The sequence below is a fragment of the Melanostigma gelatinosum genome, assembly GCF_949748355.1.
Source record: "Melanostigma gelatinosum genome assembly, chromosome: 16".
Lineage (NCBI taxonomy): Eukaryota > Metazoa > Chordata > Actinopteri > Perciformes > Zoarcidae > Melanostigma > Melanostigma gelatinosum.
The window spans coordinates 12738368-12764037 of NC_136649.1; the positions used below are offsets into that span (position 1 = coordinate 12738368).

Genomic DNA, 25670 nt, shown 5'->3' on the forward strand with positions numbered 1-25670 from the left:
TGAGGGCAAGCGCGCGCACACACACACACACACACACACACACACACACACACACACACACACACACACACACACACACACACACACACACACACACGCGGTAAGTCAAAGGAAGCTCAAAGAGGGTGAGAATGACCCAAACCTTAACAACTGTCCATCAACATGGCAGTGTTTCTAGTTAACGTCGTTGGGCTGTTGAACGACAGTGTTTTCTTTGACCTTAATGTTAACCAAAGAGACAATGTAAGGATGCAACTAAAAAATATACCCATTATGGATTAATCTGTTGATCTCAGTTTCGATATCTTCAGACGATGACTGGCGGCTGAGTTTGATCCGACTCACAGTCTAAAAAACGATGCAAATGTTTGGCATTTTGGGAAATGACCAGCACAGGCCCAAAAATGACCGACCTATCAAAACGGCTTCTGTTCATGAGCCCTTTCGATTACATACATTGTTCTGGTTTCTTTGGATTTTTCCACCATTTGACTTTACTGTCAATAATTCAGTGATACTGAACCAAATTCACGAACATGAAAACATAACTTTTTCAATTACCTATCTTTTTTATTTCGCAGTTCTGTTTTGTTTGCTCTGCTGTTACAATGTAAGAAGTTGCTGCATTGATACAGGGATCTTAAAATGGTTGAGTCATATAATATCATGGGTTTAAAGGAAGTCCATAACCTGTTAAGGGGTTTCGATCTCTTATTGAAATGATTGTAAATTAGTTTTCTGTCAACTAAAGCAATGCACTTGCTTGAATGATTAATTCACCCTTGTCTGAACCCTGAAGAGTAACACTCTCCTCTACTATTACCCATCACTGCCTGCACTGTACTGTGTCTGTGTGTGTGCGTGTTGTGCCTGTGACCCAGAGGTCAAAGTATTCCATCGATGACAGCCTTATCCCCTTTAAATGCAGCGCGGAGCGTCCCGGCTGCCATGTGCTAGCTTCGAGGTGTGCTTGATGAGTGGAGATGAGTCACAGGCAGGGGTGAGAGGAGGTGTCACACAGATAACCCCTACAGATGGACAGCGGCAAGGGTCTAAGGTTTCAGACCTGTGTGTGTCATTGTGTAAAAATGATATACCCTGAAAAAAAAGGCCACAGGAAAGAATGCGTGTGTGTGTGTGTGTGTTTGTGTCTATGCATGTGTGTGGAAGTATGAGTGGGAAAGCGAAACAAGAGGCTGTGACCTCGAGCAGCACTGACACAAGCTATCATCACAAAAGCCCCTTCTGATTCTCGACCAAACAGAGAGAGCAGAACATAAGAGCGTCAACTAACTCTTTCCAGTTTGGGACTGTGGGACAGAGCAGCGTGACGCATCCTGTCCATGGCCCACAAACACTTGTACAGTATCCCTCCTGTTTTCTTTTTTTCCTTTCAGGGTCAGTTCGCTCAAACCACATTTGTTTTTAATTCTAGTGGTATCTAGTCCTGCTACAGAGTTTGGGTTTTATTTGCAGATGTGTTGAGCTCTCCACTGCTGTTCACAACCTTTATGTTGGTGGTGAGCGACATTTCCTTTGTGGCGGTCAAGGCAATTATGACGTTTGAAAAATTCAAGAGCAGCATGCACTTGCAGAAACAATGTTACTGAGGATGAGCCCAAGACCTCACTCTGGAGAGTTTTCTTTGGAATTTCTTCTGTGGGTATCTCAAAACCAACAAATGGTGCATTACCACTATTATCTGCTCAGGATTTGACACAGATAAATAAAATGATGCTTCGTCTTAGCAGAGTATACTTCTGTTTTGTCTCTTTAGTTGAACAACAACAGGGGTTTCGATATCTAAAAATTCCTAGTCAACACAAGTTTCGAGAAGCATAACTTCACCAAATATTTGCTCTTTCCAGCTTCAAAAATTGTAATCATTAAATTGAATACTTTTGAGTGCTGGACAGTTGGTCTGAAAAAATAAGCATTTTGTTTAACATTTCATCCATTAAATGATGAATTGATAATGGAAACAATAGTTAATTGCCAACTTGTGTACAGTAATTACGCACATTTGTTACGTGCCGCCCCTGGCTGCCATTGTAAAACATTAAAGTGGCCTAAAGGTGGAGGGCACTAGTTAACATAACAAAAGTTAAAAATGAAAGGAACAGTGTAGATCTTTGTTACATGAGGTTGTACAACTCACCAAAGTTCTGCAAGTCAACGAGCCATAATGCAAAAATTAGCTCACAAAATGCTAAAAACTGAAAGGATTTTAAGCTACAACAATATTAGTTATAATACGTTTGTTCTATCATCTTTCGGCTGTTAAATACTTCTGCCAGGTCTCTCAGAAAGTTGTCAGTAATGTGTTTATGTGTCACACGAGTTACGTATATGAAGGCCTGATTTGCACGCAAAAAAACACTATATTCAGATCTTTAACATCTGGTAACTCTGAGGAAGATTTCAGCGATAGAGGGATGGAGTGCACCCACTCAAACAAGGCAATGCAAGCCAGGATCATCTTCCTTTGTTCCTGCGGGGAGGTTTACTGTCTATAAACACTCGGCTTTTACGGTGGAATGTCCATATAAAAAGCTTTTTGAAGACTTCACCCAGTCAATTAGTCGAGCAGTGTCAATAGACCTGCTGCATAATGACTCACCTGTAATTGCGTGAGAACGAGCACTTACAGGAGACTGAATGGCACGTAACATAGGCATGACAAAGCCCTCGATTTGTTTTTAAGGACTCGTTCTGTAATTGACCCCAACCCCCCCCCCCCCCACTCCTGCATCCCTTCACACTCACTCACTCACACACACGCTCACATTTATCTCTCGATTTCCTGAGGTTCTTACAATCACATGGCTGATGACACTCAGTGAGGCATTTGGGACTTGAGGCACGATGCTGCAGAACACAAACTTTGAGGGCTTTCGACTGGAGGCTGGCTGCTGAGCTGAATGGCAGGCTCACTGGGTGTGCTGAGCGCACGTAAACCTCCCTCTCTGGGCCTTTTAATAAACACGCTTTGTGTAGGCTAGTGGGATAATGAACAGGCCAGACAATTACCATAACTGGCTGATGTTATCTCAACTTCAGGGGGAGATCAGTTGAAATGTTGTAATTGCACTGTCAAGCTGCTGAAAATACACCCCCCCCCCACCACCACCACCCCTGTTCTTCTCCTCTTCCCGAACACACACATACCCTCCGCCCCTTCTCCTCTGCCTTCAGCCACTTCGAAATGAAATTCTTCTCCGTCTTCTCCTCCTTTAGCAGTCTCCCTTGTTTTGACGCTGATATGCAGGCATCAAAGAGAAGCCCAGTGGCCATTAGAGCGCCCGAGGGCCTCCGCATGCTCCGGCAGAAACAAAAGAAATCACCGAATGTTGTAACTATTTCATTTGACACAACATACCACTCCAGAAATGAAAAATGTTCTATTTTTTTTACCAATTTACCAGAATTTGTAGTTTAAAGCTTTGTGGTTATTTATATCTGGGACCTGTACAGACATGATGATGTACAGGTCACTCTCTGCAAAACAATACGCCGCCAGCGTCTCCCAGCAGTTCAAAGGAGTCCCTCTCTCTAAACATTATCATATAATTTGGGCCAGCCGTCAGCTTGTAAATAAGTGATGTAGAAGCCTATTGTGTGATGGGGCACAGGTTGGAGACAGGCGTCTTTGCTCTGTCGGCATGAGCCGCTGGAGACAAAGGCAGGAGACAGAGCGTCTAACCTTTGATTCTTCTGAGGACTCAGCCGCCTTGTATCAGGGCAGGACGCATCGGCCACAATCATGTCCCCAATGTGGGTACGTCAAGAACAATAGAATCACTCTCTCACAGTCGGGCTCAACAACCCACCCCGACTGCAATCGGATTAGCGAGTGTCCAACCACCACATGTTAGCCTAATTGACATAAAAGTGAAATTTGAGAACAATAAGGCCTTAACCCATGAAGGCCTACTGGCTTTGAAATGGCATCCCATTTCTGGAACAGCCTCTGTCATTGAAAATAGCTTGAAAATTGAGAAAACGCTGATCCACAGGGTGATTATTTCCACAATTTGTCTTTGATGAAGTGTGAATCACTCAAAGTTGGAGAGATGTCAGATAATAAAGCGGGCTATTTTTATTTGGCAAAGACAGAGAATCTGAAAGAATTCTCTGCTTTATGACCTCTTTTAGCTCAAAATTGATTTGAACACATTTAAAAGCCCATCTGGCAAATAATAGGTTTAGGATTTAAACCAAAATTCATTTTTTACAACCAACTTATAGTAGATAATTGATAACGTTATAAATATTTTACAAGGTGACATGGATTTAGTTTTACGTGTCTTATTAAAATGTGTTAACGCAGTGCTCTAATATTCATGCAAATAGACAGAGTGTGCATCTTGTGATCTGCTGCAATGTGTTATTGGAGGCAATTCAAGTTTTTTATTTTTTTCTTCAAAATCATTATATCATATGAAAGCAATAAATATTACCAGTAAATAAACTTTACTTTTTAGACTGTTTTTACTATTTTCTCAATAAAAAAACCTTATACAATCTAATGTACATTATGAAAAGTTGTACAGCTTTAAAATAAGGACTCAATTTATTTTTAATATGTAGATATAAATATATATATTTTGTCAAAATATATGATCATATTGTCAAAGAAACAAAAAAAAAAGTGAGACAAACATACACCTCAACATAAAAGTTATAAATAAGGGTCCAAGTGAACATTTTTGGGAGTAAAGACCTTCTGATTTGTTTTTGCGTCCATGTTGCTTTTTTCATGGTTCCAGTCCAAGTTCTTTTCAGTCTGTTTGTTAGCGGCAGCCGCAGCCCTCCACTACCATTTCCTGGTAGTTTTTTAGGACCACCTTGTCATGTTCGTCTAGGTAGAGCATGGAGATGGCGCTGAGCTCTGTTGGCACGCAGCAGGCCTTGGGAATGTTGTTGTTCACAGAGTTCACCAGTGTCTGAACAATGGCATGGTTGGTTGAGTTCAGATGATCCGCCAGAGGAAAGGGACATTCCCCGTGGCAGTAATAGGCCTGGTAACCAGGGGGCGCCACTATCCAGTCATTCCAGCCTACATCGCTGAAGTCCACATATAGTGCGTGGCGCCGGCAGTTGCGGTTGCGTTTACGGCCCCGCTGTTTGGGGCTGCGCTTGGTCCGGCGGGTCAGCGGGTGACCCTTCCCGTCATGGCCAAAGGTAACCAGGAGGGGGCGTAGCTGCTCCCAGTCCTCGCCAGGGTCCTGGTGTAGCGAGCGGCTGACGCGGACGTGTCGGTCCTGGTGGCGTGGCGTCTGGTTGAGGTGCAGAACCTCAACGGCCAGTCCATAATTTGGGAGGCTCTCACGAGTCCAACGCAGCACCGCCGGGCTCACATCGAAGCTCTCCCAGCGTGACGCGTTGTGGCGCACAAGCCGCGTATCCAAGAGCTGCGTGATTAGCTGCCCTGGCCGCGGGGGCTTCAGCACCTCATACACATTTATCCGGTGAAGCCCCTGGTTGTCTGAGAAGGCGTCAGCAATGGCTTCATCGATCTGATGGCGGTAGAGCCTCAGTTCGGCTGAAGAGAGCAGCTCGTCCTCTGGAATGCTGCTGAGGTTGAACAGGAAGCGAAGGGGCGCGGCGTCTCCATCGTCCAGATCATGCACCATCTCCATGTGCTCTGAAAATGAGCAAGAGAAATGAGGGACAATTCATGAGCTGCATAATTCGTATGTATATGTACGTCTTTTATATTCAAAAATATTGAGATATTAAGTGTCCGTGAAGATGCTGTGTTGTTTGTTGACTAAACGACTGTGATCTTTGTCCTCCAAACAGCGCCAACAGATATGAAACTGAACTCTAGTCGGCTTAATTGACACAAAAGAATGTACATTTTCAAGGCCTCTGGGGTGTTCAGGAATATAAATATACAGCGTCCACGCTTCCTTATCTATCCATAAGCATTATCCTGCCCTTCTCTCAATGCCTTTCTCTGAGCACTTTGCTGAAACATGCATTACAAGGAGGGTGGTGATTAACGTACCACAGCTACAGTATAAACACAGTGGAGGTACCCTGTTCCACGCTCAGTCTGCAGATTTCTGGCAAGATCACCATTGTTGGGGAAAGGAATGTTGTGTCTACTATTTCCCTGCTCAATCCACCCCTGTTATTTCACACCCAGGCCCTAATCTTACCCAGGTGGTTCTCATTATTAAAACCTGCTGTGTTTTTGATTAGCTTTGCAGTTTGTTCACTTAAGACGTTTATCATTTTCATCATGAATAATCATTAAGGAGTAAGACACTACAGCAGAATCGCATTTATCTGAATCCCACGGGAAAGGCGGTCTTGCGAGGGAATGCGATGTATTCAAATGCTTAACCAAAGCTTATTCACAATGTGAAACACCCTCTCATCTACTCCGTGCTTTGTAGTTTCATTCACAGGGAGATGTCACCTGTTACACATGGCCAATAAGAGCACATCTGTCTCGCTGCTGATGAAAGGATACACGGTTTACCTATCGCGTAAACATGTCCCCGCCCCTAACCGTCCATCTGCTGCAGATCGTAGTCACTCACGGTGTTTTGGACAGATACGTCAACTGAATCGCACAATGGTGCTTCCATGAAAGCGAGCACTCCCACTCAGAAGGCCTCAAAGCGTGTTATTAACATAGTTTCGCAGAGGAGAAGGAGGGTAAATGCCTGTAGAGAGCAGTAGAAACCAAAACAGACATATACATGCGTGCGCACACACACACACACACGCACGCACGCACACGGTGCAACACAGGCCGTAGTTCCTACTCCGGAGGCGGTTCTCTTGCTTCCTATCTAACGTTGGTACTACTAGCAGTGTGTTTGAAAAGACCCATTAAGGCTGACTCATCCCTCCTTACTCACTCCTCCCTCTAAGGCCGGACATGTGCTGTGGCCCTAAAGCTCCACGGGTTTTCTCAGTTCACTGCGCTACAAGATCGCTTCCTCACTCGCTAAGTCCGGCACATCACCTCTTGTGCCTCTGCTAAATACCGCTTTCAAGTATTTATTCAACCGTTTCAGTCTAGCTTTCCAAACTCGACTTACATTTAACAGATCGGGTACCCTGGATCTTCTCAGAGCCTACTTGAAACCTCTGCATTTGTCGCTAAAACTAAGCAGATCCAAGTCACAATAAACAGAAACCCTTCTAACGTTCCAGTCTTTCTATCACACCATGGTTCTGAGACTGTTTTTCCATCTCTACAGAGAGTGGCAGCGTCGGCTCTCAGCACCCACATTGCTGGCAGTAGGGGCTTTATTTAGAAGGCTGCAGAGTAGCATTAAAGATAATTGCACGTTGAGGAAGGTCCTTCTAAAAGAGCCCTCCATATAAACTGGAGACATGAGAGAGGAGCACACTCCAATTCCAGGCCAAGACCAGGCTTTTTTAAGCGACGTTCTGCTGGGTGGGGTGAGAAGTGTAAGTCAGTCATATGAAGGCATGCTTTTCCTACAGCTGCTGACCAAACATGCAGTTTTGTCAAATGAGGCTCTTGAGAGCTTGTCTAGCAGATTTTTATTTTGCCGCTCTGTAGACAGTGTTCGGTGACCACATCCTTAGATTCCTTGGTTCTGGTGAGATGGGTGGAGCTGCCTTATGATCATGTTTTATGTGATGTAGGACATGTTTTTTTTTACACTGAATACTTAGCAGTCCGCGCCCATGCTAATGAAATACATTACTACCAAAATCATTGGAATGCCTGGCAGTAGAGACCGTCAGTATGGTGTCATGTTTCTGTTGTGACGTGAAGCATTTATCATCTCTCTTCCTACAAACGACAAGATTTTCTTTTCCCTTACCCTCATGGTGGAAGCCCCTCACAGTGTTGGCCCGGCTGGCTGACCTCTCTGGATACTCAAAAGCGATGTCGTGCACCCCGGCCTCCTCAGCCTCCCCCGACTGTAGCCGATAGAGGTCCAGCAGGTATCGAGGCACAGAGGCCGAGCGGCTGGGCCGCGGCCGCTTCTTGAGGCCAAACATGTGCAGCAGCGTGGCCTCGAAGTCCCGCAACAGTTCATGGCTCTGAGCGGCCGAACGACCCTGCAGGCCCGGTACTTTCTTTTTCCCTTCTTCAGGTATCAGACTAGCATGGTTGCTCTCTCCCAGCAGGACTTGGCATATTAAAATGACCATCAGCATTCGACTACCAGGAATCATGATGTCTCTGAGAGGAGGAGCCAAGATAGAACATTAAAACAGAGCAGCGGGGGAAGAAAACACTAAAAAGAAACAATGGCCTCCATTTTAATATTTGTCTGTCCCTTTTATTACATGTCTTCACCAGCTCCAATACACCCACCTCCCTAACTGTTCCCACTGAGGGCAGACTAATTGGTTTTAATGGTCCAGTCTGCCTTGTTCACAGTAAAGCAGTCCCCGATCAGATAGACTACTTGCAGTTTATCTTCGACGACATCCTCCAAAGGTAAACAGCTAATTCAAGAACCCAATTTCTTTGAATGGAATCTGAGGGTCATTCCTCTTTACTCCCTCCTGGCTTACCTTCTATTTACTTAGTTGATATTCTTTACTGTTTATTACTTCTTTATATTACTTGTTGCTCTTGTTTTTTTACTCTGTATCTTGTGTGCACTGTCCACTTTGCTGCTGTGATCCTGTAAATCTGATCTTATCTTAAGTCTGGATGAATGCCACAGAAATCAGGGACTCGGTGGACAGAGAGGAAAGGGGAAAGATGCGAGATGCAGCAATGTGGCATATGCTACAAATTGAAATGGCATGATCCACTTCACTTACCGACAGAAAATAAAGCATGGGAAAACAGTCCATGTTTGATGGGAGAAGGCAATGGACACAATCTTCCAGGAAATGTTAGGTGGTGTTGGAAGGCTGCAGGAGAACGTTGGAGTGACCCTGTTCCTGAAAGATATCGGTAGAAACACAGGGAAATTATGAAATGAATGCAGTTACAGACACTTGAGGCTGTTACATGTTATTTAGTAGCAGAGGGTATATCTGTGTCAGTGTGTATGTGGGTAAGAGAGAGACCCAATGTCTCTTTAAGGCTTATCATTTTGGCTCATGGGCAAAGCTAGCTATTTACTGTAACTGGAATGTAAGGAGGGATGTGCCACAACACAGACAGCAGATCCCTGATGCCTTACACTCACCTAAGACTGAAAACACACCTCGTTATATCGATCCCGAAGTATTGATAAGAAACCTGTCTTAAAAGCAAAATCAAAGAGCAAAAAAAGCCAACAGAAAAAAAGAGATAAGTGCTGACTTCAACTGAAAATCTATCCTCTCATGTTCACACACAAGACCAAAGAGCTGATAACACCACTTTGATCAGGAGTGGTAAAATCTATATCCAAAACAAGAGGGCTGTTTGCTTAGTGAAACCGTCTCCAAGTGAACTTAGTCAACCTTTATCCCCGCAAGCAGCCGACGCCACCTTTTTTCAGACAAGGAACTGAATGCATCGATCGCAAAAGTGCTTCATCTCTCAGTAACGCTTCCCCACTTGGGGGATCACACAGGTCGAAGTGTTGCTGATGACAGGCCTTCTGCTCTTTGACATCACTGTCATCAGTACATTCAGCACTGGCGTGTGTTGATGTTTTTTTGAAGGGTATATTTGGCTCTTCATTTCATATATAACCACAACACCAAGGACATTTTCTTGGACATTCTCCGACAGAAATCGTAAAAACACCTCGTAAAAATGAATACAAGATTCATCTTCAGCAGTCTTTTTTTCTTTTTCTCTGCAAGGTTTAACAAGCACAGCTCATGGCTCTAATGACTAATTCTTTTAAATGCGTCATTTAAATGTGCTAAATGCTGTTGAATCAGACTCATAAAATTACAGGTTTTTTTGGATGGAGTGACCACAACAACAGGACCACAGAGCAAACCTTGCTACTTGCTTCGCAGAAGCAACATAGGTCTTTGGTCATTATCTGGAGCCTGTTCCACTGGAGAGAACCCAAGCACGACTACACAGTGAGGATGCACATTAACAGGAACATTGTGTGTATGTCTGTCTGTGTGTGTGTGTGTGTCTGGGTTTGTATCTGTGCGATTATCTCGGCCCCTGCATGGCTCACTGTACATGCAATCAAGGATCTTTTTCCTAACAGCATTAGACTTTGACCTCCGATTGAACCCCCCTATTTTTCGGTCATGACACTAGATCCAGTGTGAGTGAAGAAAGGGGGATGTGCGGTGTGTGTGCGTGCATGAGCTAAACGCTGTGCATGCCTGTACGCGTGCATGAGTGTGTGCCACCGCTTGCATGTTCGTGAGAACTGTGGCAAAGAGAGAGGAGGGTTCAGAACATGATCAGCTCTATTACCCATGGGGTGGGGGGATAACTTGTGTGTGTGTGTGTGTGTGCGCGCACATCTCTTACAACAAACGTTCATTGTACAGCGAGGGCCTCTCCCATGATTACAGGGATTCATAGCACTCAAAAACACTGACCATACAGAACATCTTGTAACTGTAACCAGCCACTGACAAAGCTGCAGGCTAAAACAGACAGACACTCAAAGTGGTGCGATGATGATGAAAGAAGATGTAAGGCAGACAGGGAGTAACTTTCAACTCTGGAAAAAGTCATTGCGTTCATTTTTCTGGCATGTTTTCACTAGTGATTTAGAAAAAAAAAGCATTTGGAGTGACACCAACCCTGTTCATTGTTTTCAGTGATTTTCCACCACCAGCATTATGGACTCATATTTGCTCCTCTTGATCGAACCGGTGGCGGCAAAACCAATTTCCAAGATTATAAAATGTTTTAAGAAGACATTTAAACTGACACCGATGCATTTTACAACAATAAATGCAGACCAGGGTTCAATTAGGCCGAAGCAGTCTACTTCCCTTGGCTTTGCTCATTCCCCCTTGGCCTCTCTCTCTCTCTGACCAAAGATAATGTGATCAGACTATATGCACATGGCTCTTCAAATGTGTTTCCTGAGGAATTTGACAGTGATGGTGAGAGGGAAGATGGGAGGGAGGGAGGGAGGAGGGCAACAGGTTAACACGGGGAACAGCCAAATCTCTGGCATGATTTCTTTTTTCATTTTAGATGCCAGTAATCGGTTTACCAACACATCTTGTGTTTTTGTCCTCTACTGCCACAATTCATGTTAAATGGCCTTCTCTGGTTAATGCTAGTAAGCTGTATGATATGCAGTTTATATAGGTATTCATTATTCTGGTGGCTCCAGATAATGGCCAATTTTTGCAAAGAAAAGAAATGCAAACGGCAACGACTATCCTTTAAAAAGAGTTTGTTTCCCAATAACAAGTAAGTAACTAAAGCTCAAAGGATTTGAAATAATTACTTGACAGGGAGCCAGTGTTCCCAACAAAAAGCAATATCCTAATTTGTGTTGAAAGAAATAAAACAGAGACCTGTAATGTCTTGTTGTTTTGTAGGTTTGGGATTTTATTTGCTGCCAGTGAGCAGTTCAAGAGCAAGAACATTCACAGTCAGTGAGATCACCGAAACCAGGTTAATGGTTTTCTTTGCTTAGTGCATTCTGAGAGGCAAGAACTCAGATATAGAAATGATGAGTCGTATGAGTCCTCTGATATCTCTAATGCTCATTTTGCTCTTTTTAAGAAGAAATCAAAAAATGACAAAAAACAAATCCATTTTTTTAATGTAAAATGCTCTCAACTGGTTTGCTGTAAAGTGTTAAATAATAAAAATGTAAAAACCAAATGATCACCAACAAAAATGTTCTCCTGAAACGACCCAAGGAAATTGAGCCTTTGCGAGATGCATGTGATTTTTTTTTAACACATAGGCTACTTACTTGGTTATAAAATGCGTTCGCATCCAAAGTTTGGCACGTCGGATGTAGAGAAACGTAAAGGAGTGTGCCAAAGACGCCATGCGCCTGCAGGCCGCAATATGTTTTCCTTGCTGCAGCTTCTCTGCATTCAATGACGCAATTCATAATAATTTGTTTCAAAACAAGTGAAAACACGTGAGTCCTTATATTACAATGGCAAATAATTACAAACTGAAATCACCTCTGTTGTGCCACTGTAATTTGTTGGCACTGACGGCAGACGTATCATAACTTGACAGAAATTAAATCATGAATCGTGCCTAAGCGTGATTCATGTGTAATGATTAAAATTAATTGGAATAAAAAACAAATAACTTCAGAAATCAACAATGGTTTTATTCCCTTTTATTCTAGCTGAAATTCTGCGCATTGTCATCTCCATCTTCCACATTACGCACGGGGATGACCCGAAGAGAAACATCGGTGCCAATCGGGAAAATTCGGTGGCAAACGACGGTTTGAAAAGTAAAAATCTGAATAATGTAAATATTTAAACAGTGTTGAAGAGAGACAGGCGTAGAGAAATGGACGCTCTGTTTGGAAATTACCTCACTATATTGGTTTGTCACTGCTCAACTCTTCGGCACAAAAGGCTTTAACCTGCTTCGATCTCCACCCATATTCGTCCCAAAATACACTTCTAGTTCACCTGGTCTCCGTTTCTGTGTCAATGAGGTAGACAATAACACGTCTATGGTCATTTCTACTTCTACATTTCTACCTGGAATGCTGTCCAAACTTCCATTGAAGTCAGTTAAACGCGCGCAAACACCTACGACCAAAAGTAAAAGCCACAAACTGTCAACTTCCTCCTGTACAACTCAATGCGTTTCGTATCAAAAAGCTGCGTTGCGGAATCTGTTATTTGTGAATGTGTCAGATGTGCGCGCTTACCATCAGTAGAGGTACAGGTATCCTCGAATGAAGTGAATATGAAAGGGAAGGTGTGAGGCAGTCCAGGCGTAAAGCCGAAAAACGGCGAAATGAGCCTTAAAGGAGAAGTTGGGTGCCTTTTTGGCTCATTAATCCTTTGGCGACACCTCTAAACGGACAAGAGGAAACAGGGTCGGGGTGAAGGCCGGCGCTCGGGGTCTGCAGCGGGGTTTCCTATCCGTCTCCAACTCGGCTCGTGACGGCGGGTGGTGCGCAGGACGGCCAGACTTTACAAATGATCCAGCATCTATGGCCCCTTGCAGTTTTTATGTGTCCGCCCAATTTACCGTCCTTGCCTCCTCCTCCCTCCCGCCCTCCCTCCTTCCCCGACCCCCACCTCCCTCATCTGTCTCAAACACCTTGGATAACCCCCCTTCTCTCCTCCTCCACTTTAAATAAAGAGAGTTCATTGCGCGAAGTAATTTCTTTTTCATTACGCGAAACGTTGTAATTTGACTGTGAATAACAGCAGACGGGTCAAACGCTCACTCACATTTAAATGCTGGGACTCAGACAGTAAACTACTCGTTGCAAGGTGACGTCGTGGTACTCTGAATAAAAACATGTAGGCCACCTGTAGATGTAATCGGTCTAAAGAGAATTTGAGTGGCATTTAATGGCCACATCAAAATTGGGCACCCAGCCTAACTTTAAGATTTGCACGGTAAACACTCAACAATTAAACATCAAATAAAAAAACAACAACGCTCGACCAATTTTAATAAAAAACGTGTTCCCTGCGCGGCCCTGCTTTAAATTCGAGTGGACCTGCTGCTATCACATCCACCGAAAATGGTTTTACTGCTCCGCATTAGCCCTGAAATGAAGTCCATTTGGGGGGTAACACAGTTTTGCAAAAACATTTCGTTTTCTTTGGTCCTTAAGCAGATGTGGTGACGTTTGTTTGGCCTCTAGAGAAGTAATTATGAGTGTTAATGAGGTCGTTGCCTTCTTCACTCACTGTCACTGGTACGAAGAAAGCGAGACACTGAGGTGCTCGCTATCTTTTACTCCTCTGTTTATTCGGTTAATCTGGTCATTTTTAGGGGATCCTGAAGCAAATATGCATATTCGTTCTCATTCCTGAACCTCATTACAGAAGATGTCAGTTGTTTCGAGTCAGTATAGAGCTTAATTAATACGTCATGTGCAAGCCGTTTGATGCATCGTTACACATGCGGTTCTAAAGCTCATTAGGGAGTAATATAAGAAAATCCCACAAGAAAACAATACAATACGCCTGCTATCTTTGGAGTGACTCTTATTTCACTGGTGGAGCTGTGCAACAATGATTTAATCAGAAACTTAATTGGGCTTCTCTTTTTAATAGCTCAACACTATAATAAAAATAATAATGATCGTAATAATGAATAATAACAGTAACAAATCATTATTACAATATAATATTAATAATTGTAACAACAATATTAATGATGACATTAAAAATGATGGTATTGATCATAAATACACATAAACTTCAATCAATTAATTCCATAATACTTCATGTAAATATGTTGTCGTATATTTGAAATGCAGAGGACTATAACACACAACAATACATTCATCTTTACCATTACATCTTTAATATTCTTTATACTTTTCAAAAGCATTTCTCAGTGTTTCATTCAATTATTGTTTGGCAGAAAGGAAATAAGGAAATCTGTTTTCCCTTAAGATGTCTGAGAAATGGAACCACTACTCTCTGCTCTTATTTATGTCAGACCGTTCAACAGCCAAAGGCATTACAGCATTAAACTATTTCAAAATAACAATTGACGCTCTGTTTTGTTTTGTTTGCAGTCATGTCTATCCTTGTAGCACCTCTCCAGACATCCACACACTCAATATGGATCCATTTATTCTCTTTGTGAAACGGATTGCTGCTTTCATACTCAAAATAACAATCGTGTTGATGACGTTTAGCTTTAGCAGCAGATATATGCATGAATCTTTGAAAAAAATGCAGGAGACCCAGAAAGCTGACCTGTGGCCACACTGTAATTGAGAATACTGCAATTGATATCATATTAGTGGAACAATTTTCATAGACTCCTGTGATCAAAAGCTGAACTAAAAACTAAGGAAAGCACATGATAGATTTTTTAAAGGCATGCAGACTATCAAAAATGAAACAATTATCTTTGATATGAGCCCATAGATATGTATGCACTTCTCATAGATTATCCAGAGCTGATCCGCTATTGTTTAACATAAGAAGCTTTTTATTGTCTTTAGTGGTAATATGGGGAAAACTTGTCAAGCTTCCAGGTTTTGGGGAAATTCCATACTTATAATGTGCAATGGAGCTGAAGTGGATTAACTAAGTGATAAGCTGCATAACTCATGTGTCGTCACTTCCCGAGGATTTACCCTCAGGTAATGATTACATTTGATTGAAACTTTTTCACTGATTTTATGTCCAATGTGAATGCACCAAGAAAGTAAGATAGCTTCAGATAGAACGGGTTGAAAGTTTAAAATCCAACAAATATTTAATGCCAAAATAGTCCGAAAGAGCGATTACAGGTCTGACACTTATTGCTGAAACACGGAGATGAGTTACCCTGAAGGAAAACCCTCAATGCGTCTTGAGGCCATGTTGTCTGAATAGTGGTCTGTTGAGATCTGGGATGCTAAAAAGCTGACTTTATTGGCCATGTTACATGTACTTGTGTGAATACATTGTTTGCAATGTGTGCTCCTTTGAATCAGATCATTTATTGCGTTGGTCATTATGGATCTCCTCAGACTTTGGTTCTTCCTTCAGCTCTTGGCTCCGGGGCTTTGGAGATAAATTCAAAAAGTCGTGCAAAAACTGCAGATAATTGGCATGTTGTGTGCGTGTGCGTGTGTGTGTGTGTGTGTAACCCTAACTTTCTGGCTCATACCTTCTGCATGACTCTGGTGATGGATATCCAGCTGTGATTGTCTCATTTCAACACTGTTACTAAAACCATTTGTCTCTTTGATGGGAACCTTGTCATGCACAATTACATGTTTGGTCATATTTACTGCTTTTCTTGTGGGATCCATATTTCATGTTTTCACTCTCAAGTTCTAATGACTGATGGATCAAACATTTTTGTTTGTCAGCCTCATTGCAAAGTGAAACAGTAACAAGTGTCACATCTCACTCGCACTTTATGCTAAAACCAAGACAATATATGGTGTTTATCCAATACGTTTTAATATAATTATGATTATTGGAACAAGGTTGTGTTTTTCAGCGTAGGTCATTTAATCATCTCCACCGTTTGCAACATGATTAATATATTTCACAAACTTTGAAATGAACATTTCTGCAGCTTAACATCAGTATGATGTTGTAATGTTGATTTGTTTTTTTGTTAATTTAACACATATGCAAAGTTGTTAGACATGTGATACAGTGTGACTCTTCATAAAGTGTGTGAGAGGACATTTGTGCCGTGTTACAGGACATTATACTATCACGTCTGGAGGGTAAACTAACAATGAGCCAATTACAACATATAGAACATGATGTCTGTTTGAGTATCGTTGAGATGAATACGATTATGCAGTATATCTCAGCATAGTACACGTACTGTAATCTGTGGTTGTGTAAAAGACAACTGTAGGCAAGACTACACCAGCATTACCTTCGACCACAAGATGCAAATCGCAGATTAGCCTCAAAAACAGTCACGTAAAAAACAAACCAAACAACAGAGTTATGGAGCAATTTGTGATGGACAGATAACACAAAGATCAACCTATACATGCACAGTACATGTACCAGTGGTTTCAAATGGAAAGTTTGTAGAAATAAAGAAACATTCCGGTCATTATTTCTTTCGGTGTCACTGATGGCAGCAACAGCAGTCTACTTCATCATTTAAACTGAGAAAAAGCTCTAACAAGAAATCTTATTACTGGAATCTTACTCTTTGAGGATTATTTATTATTACTTTTATATATTATTATTTCCCACATTTGACAATCTTACCCTTTAAAGCAGGGGTCTCAAACTCCCGGCCCGCGGGCCAAATCCGGCCCGCTACGTCATTTTATGTGGCCCGCGAATCCGCCAGCAAAAAAATAAAAGTAAAAAAATAAATAATCATTTTTTATTTTTTTTTTAAGTTAGACTAATAATAATAAAAATATCCCCATAGTCGAAATTATGAGATAGAAATTCGAAGTTATTAGATAGAAAGTCATAATTCTGAGATAGAAAGTCAAAGTTATGAGATAGAAAGTCAATATTATGAGATTGAGATTGACAGTCAAAATTATGAGATTGAAAGTCAAAATTATGAGATTGACAATCAAAATTATGAGATTGAAAGTCAAAAAGATGAGATTTAAAGTCAAAAATATGAAATAGAAAGTCAAAATTATGAGATACTTAAACAATTAGAAGCAGCTCTTTGGCTGGTTACTGTACATTTAACATGGAAATGTATTGTGAGTACATTGAAGACTACTTTAAACTGTGAATGCAGACAGTTATTTAACAATATGTTGCGAGTAGTTACATTTACAACCGGCCCTTTGTGGGCGACCATGATGCTGATGTGGCCCGGAGTGAAAATGAGTTTGAGACCCCTGCTTTAAAGAGTCCATTCGGCTTTCTCTTTGCCGCAAGAATACACAAATATATTCATGTGTAAAGTCATATTTTGCATGTCATGGTTGTGTTGCATTTGCAAGTGTTATTTTACAGAAATAAAGAAGAATGGTCATGGTTGTTTGAGGACAAAAACTATATTTTTGTGATCAAATAATTGTGTAGCAGCATGCAGTTACTTAATGTAGATATTGACTCGTTTTCAGTGTAATCTTTTTTGAATATTTTTGAATGTATTTAATCATATTTTCACTGAATTTCATTATCTAATTTAGTTGAAAGGCTGCACACCGAAATGTCCTTATGCTCCGTTACTTTGTTCAAAGTTATGAAGTTCAGGCAGATGGTCAGCGGCGCGGCCTATAATGGCTTCTTCCACCCATGAAGCCTCAGCCGTGTTTTACCAACCAGGCTGCTGGGAGCACTTGAAGATATGCGGTGGATGTCCCCTCTTAGGTGTTGACCAGGCTTAGCCCCTTTGAGCCCCTCCAGTTCCGAAGGTGATTACCAACTGCGGGTGGCTTTTAGACCCGCTGACTATTGACTTACTCCACAACTTACAACATGAACCTCTGATCCCAAAGTCTGGGACTCGTAGATCAGAGAAGATTGCAGAAAGAGTCAAGTGTGTCATGCCTCCTGCCATCTATCTAGTTCTTTATCTTGTTCTCTTTTTACAGTTATTTTTCTACTTTCTTTTCTTTTTTGTCCATAATTTGTTTGAAAAGTGACTTCAAAATATTGCGTTCCCCTGCCATCACTTTTCTTTGCGTGAACATGAGCTCAGTCCCAGCGCTCACTTATCTCCAGTCATTTGCCTTTGGCCATTTGGGGGAGAGGTCAGCAGTGCTTTGCCGCTTTGACGTTTGCTGGGAGAGTGGGGGTGATCTCACCTCTGTCACTAAATCCTGCTCGGAGCCGCTCACCTGTGAACACCAGCCCTTAATCAGCAGCAGCTCAAAGGTGACCCAGCCGCCTAGACCCTGAGCCCCATGTCATAACACACCTTCAGTTTCTCTTTCTTCTCTTTCAGACGCTCCATGAAGTGCTCACTAGTGCAGACACGCGCCACCGCCATTGATCAAAACCTCAGCTTTCACTAATGCTCGGACATCTCATTGGGACATTCTTCGACACAGCCGCCTTGTGTTTCTTTGGGTGCTGGGGCTGCAGCGTGCTTGTCCTGTAATCCCCTAACCCAGCCCTGGGACCTGAAAGCCTGTAAGTGGAATGAGGGGTTAGGCGAGGGAGAGGGACAAGGGAAGCAGAGTTTGAGGATGGATTGGACAAACTATTTTAATCCCCGTAATGGAATTGGCATGTAAACTCATGAATTTAGAAGTAAACAGAAAGAAAACGGAGAGGGGTGGATGTTGAATTGGTCTGAGCCTTTCCGGGGGAGCTGTGTTGAAACTCACATTCAGCCCCCTCTAAACTGCTTCGAACCCCCCTTCACCCAGAACAAAGATAGGTCAAAGTCTTTTCCGGCCCATCCTCTTCAACAGACATCACTGTTTAGATAAACACTATAAGTTTCCTTTTGTAAAGAATGTTTAGGTTTCAAGTCTCAGAGTTCTTGTTCTTGTTCTGTGGTCAAAAATACATTTGTACCGAGACATTTGGCCTGAAGTGAGTGTCAGTTATTCTAATGATAAGATAAAGGGATTTAAGTTCAGAATAAAAAGCAGCCATGCCAAGCCATCATCTCATATAACACTCTTGTTGGAGAATATCATCAGACCCATTAGAAAGAGAGATCATCAGTGACACTCCCGAGTAAGCGATTGAGGTTCAGTCTGCCGAGTTACCGACTGCCTTCCTGCCAAGTGAGTGACAAGACTTTAATGTCCCTCCATCTCCTGCTGTCGCTGGTGCAAACCTGCCCCTGCCAGATGTTATCAAAGCGGGGCTGGTCAAGTGAGTGGCGGAGGGGGCCTTTTTTTAGGCCTTTCTCTCCCTCTGTCAGGGTGAAAGGAGGCACACTTGGGCCCCAACACTGTCCAGACGCAGCCTGAGTGGGGCAACGCCTGATGCTGGGACTCTGGGGGGGGGGGGGGGGGGGGGTTACACCGGCAAACCTTCTCAATGGATTAAAAAGCTTTTTTATCACCATTTGGATTGGCACTTGAGGATACTCCTTTAATCTGAGAGGGGAATTGACTTTGCCCACACTGCAGTCCCCAAGAGGCCAAGCTAAGAGGCAGCCAAATAAATTCTCCGGTGGTGGCCCCGCTTTGTGACAGAGAGCCTCACAAGTGTTGTGTGCTGGTGCTCGAGAAAGACAGATTAGACTTGAACAGATGGAAATTGATGCGGTAGACTCTGATACAGTGTCCTGAGAGGGTCCTGTGACCAGAGCCTAAAAGTTGAATTTCTGGAATTCTTTGTGTGCCAATCGAACTCTGTGTTATTCTCAAAATCCGGTTATAAAGTCACTGAACAAAATTGCCATTTAGCTGACAGTGAATGAAAGTAAAAAATGAAAAAGCGTCACATTATTGATACACTTCAAACTGCATGTCATCTGAAGTTTTTAATTCCTTCAGCGGCAAAGGGTTTAATAAACCGCGTAACTCATAAATGGACCAGAGACCAGCCACAGACATCACAGCAAACCGCTGTGAAATAAGACATCAGTGAGACTTTACAGAGGGGAAATACACTCATCTCCAAGCCTACCATTCCTCTATGTCATATTTGCATTGTCTAAAGCTGTCTTATCATTTGAGGCTATCAAGGAGGTCCTAAACGGGCGAGTGTCAACAGTGTCTTTTCGAAAACCATGACATTTAATACAGCATGTAAATCACTCCAGGGACCCGTTATTCCTTCAAGAATGTAATTACATACTTTCAAATAAAACTTGAAAGGGTCCGACAAGTTTTAAAACGCAGTGTGTGCTTCCAAGACAGCAGGAAGGAATTCCAAGCACTTGGAATATGCTAACATCCCTGTGTTAGCGAACCATGGGCAGCAGGGGAGACGATGAGAGAGTTGAAACAGAAAAATGGACAAAATACATAACGAATAACAATCAAAGGCAATAAAATGCTCAAATCAATGGTGTTATATTCTTCCCATCATAGTGAAATGAAAGTTTGTAAGCGCCACCTCACTGTTGCTACGGCTGTCAGGCTTTCCTCTTCCTTTACATACTTTACAGTGATAATGATGGCAGACTTACCTCTTGAACTTTCCAACCTTTGAAAAAGTGTGTCTTTGAATTCAGACAAAGAAACTCAGGCTGCGTATGTTTAGCCGGACAACTGTCCCTGGCAGGTTTTATCAGCTAGAAAATGAAGCTAAGGATAGCTCTGTGTATTGGCTTAAAACACCGTTTTCAGCAGACTTGTTTAAAACAAGAACCAAAACGAGTCTTAGACATGTACTTGATGGCTGTATACATATAATTTGTGCTAAAAGAATAAGGTTATAGCTGCATTACCCAAGCTATATGTCTACATCTCCACCGGTTCATAATCCACGCAGACGACATGGAAATAAAGAAACAGCAGCATTCTTGTATGCCAGTGTAGCGCTTTGTACCAATATTATAAGAAGATGTTATTATAAGGAAACACGTTATTTCATCCTGACATAACCCTGTTTGCGTATTAGGTATTATTTCAAGCAGTATGATCAAGCAAAAACCAAAAGACAGCACGCTCCAAAAGAGTATCCCTCTGGAGCCCCATTCACACCGCTTTGACATGTCATGACAGACCTGCCTTGCTTAGTTACAGTTGCTAAACTATGATTGGACAATTGCTGTTCAGTGCGGTTATTTCTGAGAAAGCTGGACTCTAAAATTCAAAAAATGTAATTCAACTTAAATAAGGATAGATTTGTGGTTTGTCTCTCATGGACTGGTTCCCACAAAGTGAGTCGAATTTTGGGGGAAATGCTCGGACATTTTATTCAGAATGAATAAGCAAGATTGCAAAAAGTGTATTCAGTATGATCCTAGTAGTTAATACAACACTAATAAAGACAACGGCTCAATATCCACGGTCTTGCCTGCTTTGTGAATCATCTGCACATGCTGACTGATGATGTGCTTGACTGATACGTCAACACACTAATAACAGCAACATTACTTGATATATTAGGAGAGACCGATTTGTTTATCCAGCTTGGATATTTGTCAAAATGAATTTGTTTGTAATGTCAACACTGCACAACAGCTGGATGCGAAATAGACTTGTGTCACAGTTCAGCTCCTCAAAGAATTTATTGGGATTGACTTGAGGGTGTCAGCATATATTTTTATACTCAAAACTGATTTGGAAATACTTTGACGAAGTGCAATGCCAAGTTATCGCACATGTAATAATCACAGATCACCATAAACTTACATATAACAGTTATTTACCAGACTTATTTTCCACATGTGAAAACAAATCTCAATGGTTACTTTTTGGTCTTTAACGGTGTCCATTAAATGCACTGTAACACTATAAACTGAACAATATGGCTGCCAGAAATGACACGTTTCCCTTTCAGTGATACGGTTTATTCACCGGTTTAATCCAGTCTGAGTAACGCTCCTGTGTTTGTGAGCATGTAAAGCTGTTCTAACCGAGGCTCAGTATCCAATGACTCACTCCTGACGTAATATTTCATGGTGCAGTCGGATGTTACTCTCAGGAGTGTCTGGCCTGCTGCTTGGGATTTGACACGGAGCAGTCGGTGGTCAGGCGATTAGGTCACCACACTGCTCAGAGATCCAGGAATGCTGTAAACCAGGTTTTGGGATCCGCCGTGATTCCGATCGCTCTGTGGGAACCGATATGTTGCATGCTCGTGCCATGGAAAATGCACTTACGTTGAAGGAGAGAGGAGAGAGTAGCCTCCAGGTTCCACCCAGCACCACATAATTAAACTAGGAGGGAATTTTACACACTTTAAAGAGAGAACCTCTCCACTTTGCTTTCAGGGCAGCGGCATGTAATTGCTTTTGCTGGAACGGTTGACGTTTTAGGAGTGGTCGGAATATCTTGGCGAAGCCGGTAACAACAAAGCTCTCGTGCTTGGAAGAATGAGCCTGTTGTGGTTGTTTTGGGAGGAAATTCTACAAATATGACCATGATGTGACACATACACTCTCAAACCACCGCTGTGTTAGTGTGCACGGTAACTACATCAACCCTTTCACAAAAACTGGGGAACATATTTTGGAAGCAAGTCACTTCAACAGCCATGACAGTATGGCGTTTTAGGAAAAAAGGGAGAAGGTGGAGGACTACTGAAGAATTCCCTTTTGCAGGATATTCTATGATCTTTTTCTGGATGGCTGACTGAAAACTTAATTTCTAGCTGGGGATTGTAATTGTAGGTCATTTTGCTCTGTGAGTGCAATTGCAGATTTGATAAACAAGGTCCTCTGGCAGTGCACTGTTTACATTCAGGGCCTTGATTTGAGAGCTGAAGCTCAGGGGTGGGATACAGTTTACCCCACATACACTCACGCAGGCACGCTAACACAACATACTGTGCAGTGTGTGCGTGCGCACGGACGTGCACACGTGCATGTGGGACGCGAGGTCATCATGTTAAGTGATGGTTTTATTCTGTGATTTTCTGATTGTCAACAAATCACATGGAAATACCAACAAATTGTTATTTTGGTCTCTCCATACTTTCGCTGAATAAAAAACTAAATATTTTCCCCAAAACAGCTGGGCTCTGTAGGTTTTAGTGGACATCACTCAAACAGGAGTATATATCACATATTGTGGGAACTATTTTCAGCGACTGAGCATTTACGGATAATGAAATGAACTACAGCCCATGTTCATTGTACTTAACATGTCAGCTCGTTGATGTGTTTCTAATAGTTAATAACAAGAAAACAAAGAATATCATCAGAACAACGCTTTGAATTTCATACCGGTGCCGAGCTGAACATAATCTGTGAATTATCTGCACGGTTGTTTTAATTCCCTCTCGTTTAAGTTATGGTCTGCACCACTGGTGGGCTAGTGCAGATCCTAAATCAGAAAGTTACGAGGCCAGATGTAACTTGAGTTGTTGACTGCTGGGAAGCTCTTAAAAGCATGCTTAGTCATATTACCTGTAATTCCACGTCAAATCAAGATTCCTGTTAAAAGTCTGTACAGAGAGGAGAGCGCGTAATGCCAGAGCAATGCAATAGCAGAGTTAGTGTGGTTGTGTCGTAAAAAGAGATGCTCCAGTCTCCACAAACAAACACGGTTAAATAAAGATAAAGAGGGGCGGAGAAAGCAGTCAGATTCATCCGCTGTAGTTTCAGAGACGTGGTAACGGATCCAGCTAACTGAAGCCACATTGTCCTCCTCTCTGTGCTTCACCACTGGTCCCCGGGGCCCGCTGACATGACACAAATTTTCCGCTGACAATAAAATAAATGAAGAAAGGGTTGGTGATTCGCAAATGAGTCGGGAGCATTAACAGCTGGAGTGCTTTTTCATTGTTGTTATTTTTCTTTTTTACTGCAAGAGGATACTTGAGGGCTGCAGCTGGAGATCACACACAGACACACGCACACACACACACACACACACACACACACACAGACTTCGAAGACGGGGACAGGCCCTCGAGGGGCCCGCTGGGTTAGAGACCGCTAACAGTAAGCTTTGGATTCTCTTTTCAAATGTCTGAAACTGAAAGGTCACGCACTCAAAGCCTTTCTCCCCATCAGAAAATCTAATTCATAATGGCTGTGTGTTTATACGTACATCAATATCCTTTTACCATTCAGGAAACACAAATGTGACATTTCTGTGTTGACGCATGCAAACATTGTATCCTTTTCACAAAAACCCAAATAAGCTCATGGAAGAAAAGCTTAATGGGAAGAAGTTGAAAGAAGAACACCACTGTTTTATTGATATTAACCAGGATTATGATGCATGTGTCCATGTTTTTCCAGTTGTTGTCTTTAGCGGGTTGGCTCACTTTCAATGGCTTCAATGGCCTCATTTGAAATGTTTTGTTTGTTCATATGCGTGGTCATATCCGGGAGCACGATCTAGAAAAAAACATGTATAAACATAGTATTCTGAATTTGATCTTAACCAGAACGCAACAAAAATACATAAAAAAAGGAAAAGTGTGTGTGAGTAAACCTCCCTCCACCCTCTTTGTTCCTGTAACAAACACCTTCCATCCCAAGCTGCTTCCTCCCTTCTAGGTGAGAAAAACGGGAGGCCCCCGGTCCCTGCTGCGGGAGCCCGCTGGTCACCAAGGCGACTGCTCAAACACGCCAGTGGTTGGTGTCGGCGTAGCTGCCAAATTTGTTGCGTTACTCCGTCGATTTCCCCTCCAGCCCTTTGGCCCACCCACAGGGTGCCTGGGGAGAGGAGGTGAGAACACAGAGGAGGTGAGAACACCGAGTGGAGAGGGTGGGGAGGGAGGAGAGGAAAAAGGAGCAACCAAATGACTTCTCAGAAGTCTCCATCCCTCCTCATGCTGCTTTGAGTAAAATGGCACCATGCTTCATGCTTTCTTGTCCTCTCCTCCCATCACAGAACTTCTGGCTGGCTTTTTATTTATCTATCACAAAAAAACACACTAGAAGCTAACTGTTTGGTTTGGATGCATGTTGTATTTTCCCAAAACCTGAAGGCCTTATTCAGACTGAATGATTATTTTAGATACGGTCATCATCACATTGCAAGAAAAAAGAAAGCAAAAGGGGGTCCTGGCAACGCAATACAACCTCATCTGCATTGGCCGATCAAATACATGCAATAACACATTGTGTGTAGCAGGACCAGGAGCCTAGAAATATTCAGGGGATGAGTCCAGATGCCCACAGCGGAATCCCCACACATAGAAATTCTGGAAAAGCTACCAACCAAGCTCTGTACAAGTGAAATTTGTATTTGAAAGATAATCCTCAAATTCCACACTTTAGCTATTCATGTTTTCAATTATATCTCATGTAAACTGTATATCACCCATTATGTTCTGAAGTTGTTTCAAGCCTTACTGCCAGATGCTTATAATCATTACTGTATATTATTGTTGTTGACCAAAACAGTCACATTTTATGATAATTACTCTGAAAAATATATCAGAATCATTCCAGGAAAAACAATACATGTATTTAATGTTTTTTTTACTGTTTTTTTTAATGTTTTAACAGTTTTTTTCCTCATATTACTAAACCCTCCAATTTCCCAGAAATATGAACAGAGGACCTCAGCGTCCTCAGGGGTCTGGTGCAGTGCTTTCTGATGTGAATCACATTATTCTGCTTTGCAAACATGGTACAAATGTCACAGTGATCATTTGCCAGAGAAGTA

At 42.3% G+C, this 25670-nt stretch overlaps 1 protein-coding gene across 2 annotated transcripts; it reads right to left on the bottom strand.

Annotated features, from left to right (window-relative positions):
- Positions 1–4493: 4493 nt before the first annotated feature.
- bmp4 (bone morphogenetic protein 4) lies at positions 4494–12998 on the bottom strand. 2 transcript variants are annotated; one of them, XM_079287150.1, is made up of 4 exons: positions 12750–12998; positions 8779–8895; positions 7821–8185; positions 4494–5647 (listed from the first exon to the last, which is right to left on the bottom strand). In XM_079287150.1, exons 3-4 carry the CDS (start codon positions 8176–8178, stop codon positions 4794–4796), a joined length of 1212 nt encoding a protein of 403 aa, XP_079143276.1. In that variant the 5' UTR covers positions 8179–8185; positions 8779–8895; positions 12750–12998; the 3' UTR covers positions 4494–4793. The 2 variants fall into 2 exon arrangements, with proteins under 2 accessions (XP_079143276.1, XP_079143275.1); XM_079287149.1 differs by having other exon boundaries at positions 8779–8901.
- Between the last annotated feature and the right edge of the window lie 12672 nt (positions 12999–25670).